At 35.6% G+C, this 2279-nt stretch overlaps 1 protein-coding gene across 1 annotated transcript; it reads right to left on the bottom strand.

The window, feature by feature from the left end:
• Positions 1-203: 203 nt before the first annotated feature.
• EMH_0055280 (myosin regulatory light chain, putative) lies at positions 204-1786 on the bottom strand (the record flags this gene model as incomplete). Its single annotated transcript, XM_013497212.1, has 5 exons — positions 204-460; positions 824-934; positions 1173-1239; positions 1577-1631; positions 1755-1786. The coding sequence occupies 5 exons, from the start codon at positions 1784-1786 to the stop codon at positions 204-206; spliced, it is 522 nt and encodes a 173-aa protein (XP_013352666.1).
• Positions 1787-2279: the final 493 nt, after the last annotated feature.

Genomic DNA, 2279 nt, shown 5'->3' with positions numbered 1-2279 from the left:
TATATATATATATATATATATATATATATGCTTGCTTAATAATTATTATAACACTACATATTATTATTATATGTGTACTGACTATGTTACAAAAAATCTACATGCTGAATGTATATGATTAGTGTTTTTTTATCTATTTCTTTGTTTGTGCTGCTGCTGCTGCTGCTGCTGCAGCTGCTGCTGCTGCAGTTTTGTGTTATCTCTTACCGTTTAGCAAGTACTGCGTAGTCTGTTTCTTTGGCGTGATCGAGAGCTGCTAGCAGCATAATTTCATCTACTTCTTCTTTGGTGAGTGGTTCTCCTCTTTTTGTAAGAATATCATGCAGCTGCGTCATTGTTAGCTTTCCGCTGTTTGTTGCATCGAATACATTAAAAGCACTAATCAATGCACTTTCTGTTGCTGGCTTCTGATATGCATCCGCAAACGTCTTCACAAACTGTTGAAAAGAAACATATTCTCCTGAATTCATAAAAAAAAATAAAAAAAAAACAAAAAAAAACAAAAAAAAACAAAAAAAATAATACAAGTTTCACACAAGTACTCTTGCACATTGTGATGCTGTTGCTGCTGCAGCGGCTGCTAAATAATTATTAAAAAAAAAATAATAAATAATTATAAATAATAATAAATAATTATAAAGAATAAACATCAGCACTGTTGTATGTGAATTTGTGAATAAGGTGAAAGCAGCTGCTGCCCCGCTCTGCATGCAAGCGAGAATGATGCTGCTGCTGTTTGTGTATTCTTTGAAAAAAGAAAAAAAACATTAAAACATTTGTGATATATTGAATATATATAATTCATAAAAACAAATTCACTCACCAGCAGGGGGCGGAGCTGCTGCTTTCTTCGGTGCCGCTGCTGCTGCAGCTTTGGCGGGCGGCGACGCCTCCTTGGCCTTTGCAGCATTTTTTGCTTCTTCAATCACAGCAGCTGAATACAAAACAAAAAAAAAACAAAAAGAACAAAAAGTAAACAGAAAAAGAAAGAAGAAATCCGCGAGAAAAGAAAAAGGAGTCGACGGAAAAGGCAACCAGAAAAAAATTCAACATAAAAAAAAAAAAAACAACGAGGAGATCAAGAAGAAGAAACGAACAAAGAATATGAAATATAGAGTCACTTAAAAAAATAATAAAAACTGAAAAAAATTAAAAAAGAAACAAAAACGAACCAGAAAATATCTTGGTGAGACTTGCATCTGAAACCGTCTGGCCTAGGGCTCGAAAAAGAGTGAAGAACTGAAAAAGGAGAAACGAAAGCAGCAGAAAAAGTACAACAATTAATTAATATAATTAATTATATTATTATATTTATAATTACAATTATAATTATATTTAAATATGATAAATTCATGAACTAATATGTAGTTTTTTGCGCGTGCGTGCGTGTGTGTTTGTAGCTGCATGTACACCCCAATGGGTTTCATGTTTTCAGAAATGGAAACCTCGCCGATCTGTTCAGTTGCTGGGGGAATTTTGTGCTGATATTTCCGCAACAAATAAAATAAATGATTATATTTACGTTGCAATTAAAATAAATATTTAATTCAATGAAAAAAACACACAACGCGCGCACCTGGTTCTTGTCTATCAGCCCATCCTTGTCGTCATCTACCAAGACGAATGTATCGCTGCAGCAGCAGAAAAAAGGAAAGCAAATTCAGTTGAAACAAATTTTTATGAAAATATCAAAGAAGGAAAAGACAAATATACAAGAGGGTAAGCGAGACAAAGAAATACATGCTGCATCACACCACGTGCAGAGAGAGGAGAAATACAGCGGCATCGTGACAGAAAGCATTCATTGAAAATGCATATAATGAAGAGAGAACGAAAAGAAAAAGAAAAAAGTTTCAAACTCTGGCGCAAACAAATGCAGGAAAGTGTTCATCTGTATAAGCTGCACATACACCCGGGCGGCCAGTCGCACACAGGCGGTATATGTGTACGAAACTGCAGCGAGAAAAGCATCCGGAGAAGTATAATTCAAGAAAAAGAAAAGTTTTTGATTGGAAGTCGTTTTAAATCTATAAATAAAAAAAAAACAGATGAAGAGAAAGCGGTCAATCGGGCAGCAGAAGATACCGCTTGCGCTCACTATATGAGTCTCAGGTGTTGTTCAGTGAGTTTAATTCCTCTGCTTGTCGCCATTTTGTTTCAATTTGAATTGCATTTGTTATTTTATTTCAATAAAATACAAAAAGAAAGAAAGGAGCTCGCCGGGGCCCCTGCGGTGAGTCGGTAGGCGAGAAGGCGGCAACGGCTGGCTGCGGCACCAG

This window comes from Eimeria mitis, genomic scaffold (assembly GCF_000499745.2).
Source record: "Eimeria mitis Houghton genomic scaffold, Emh_scaff2539, whole genome shotgun sequence".
NCBI lineage: Eukaryota > Apicomplexa > Conoidasida > Eucoccidiorida > Eimeriidae > Eimeria > Eimeria mitis.
The sequence above is the reverse complement of the archived record's forward strand: the minus strand, read 5'-3'. Positions and strand labels throughout refer to the sequence as shown.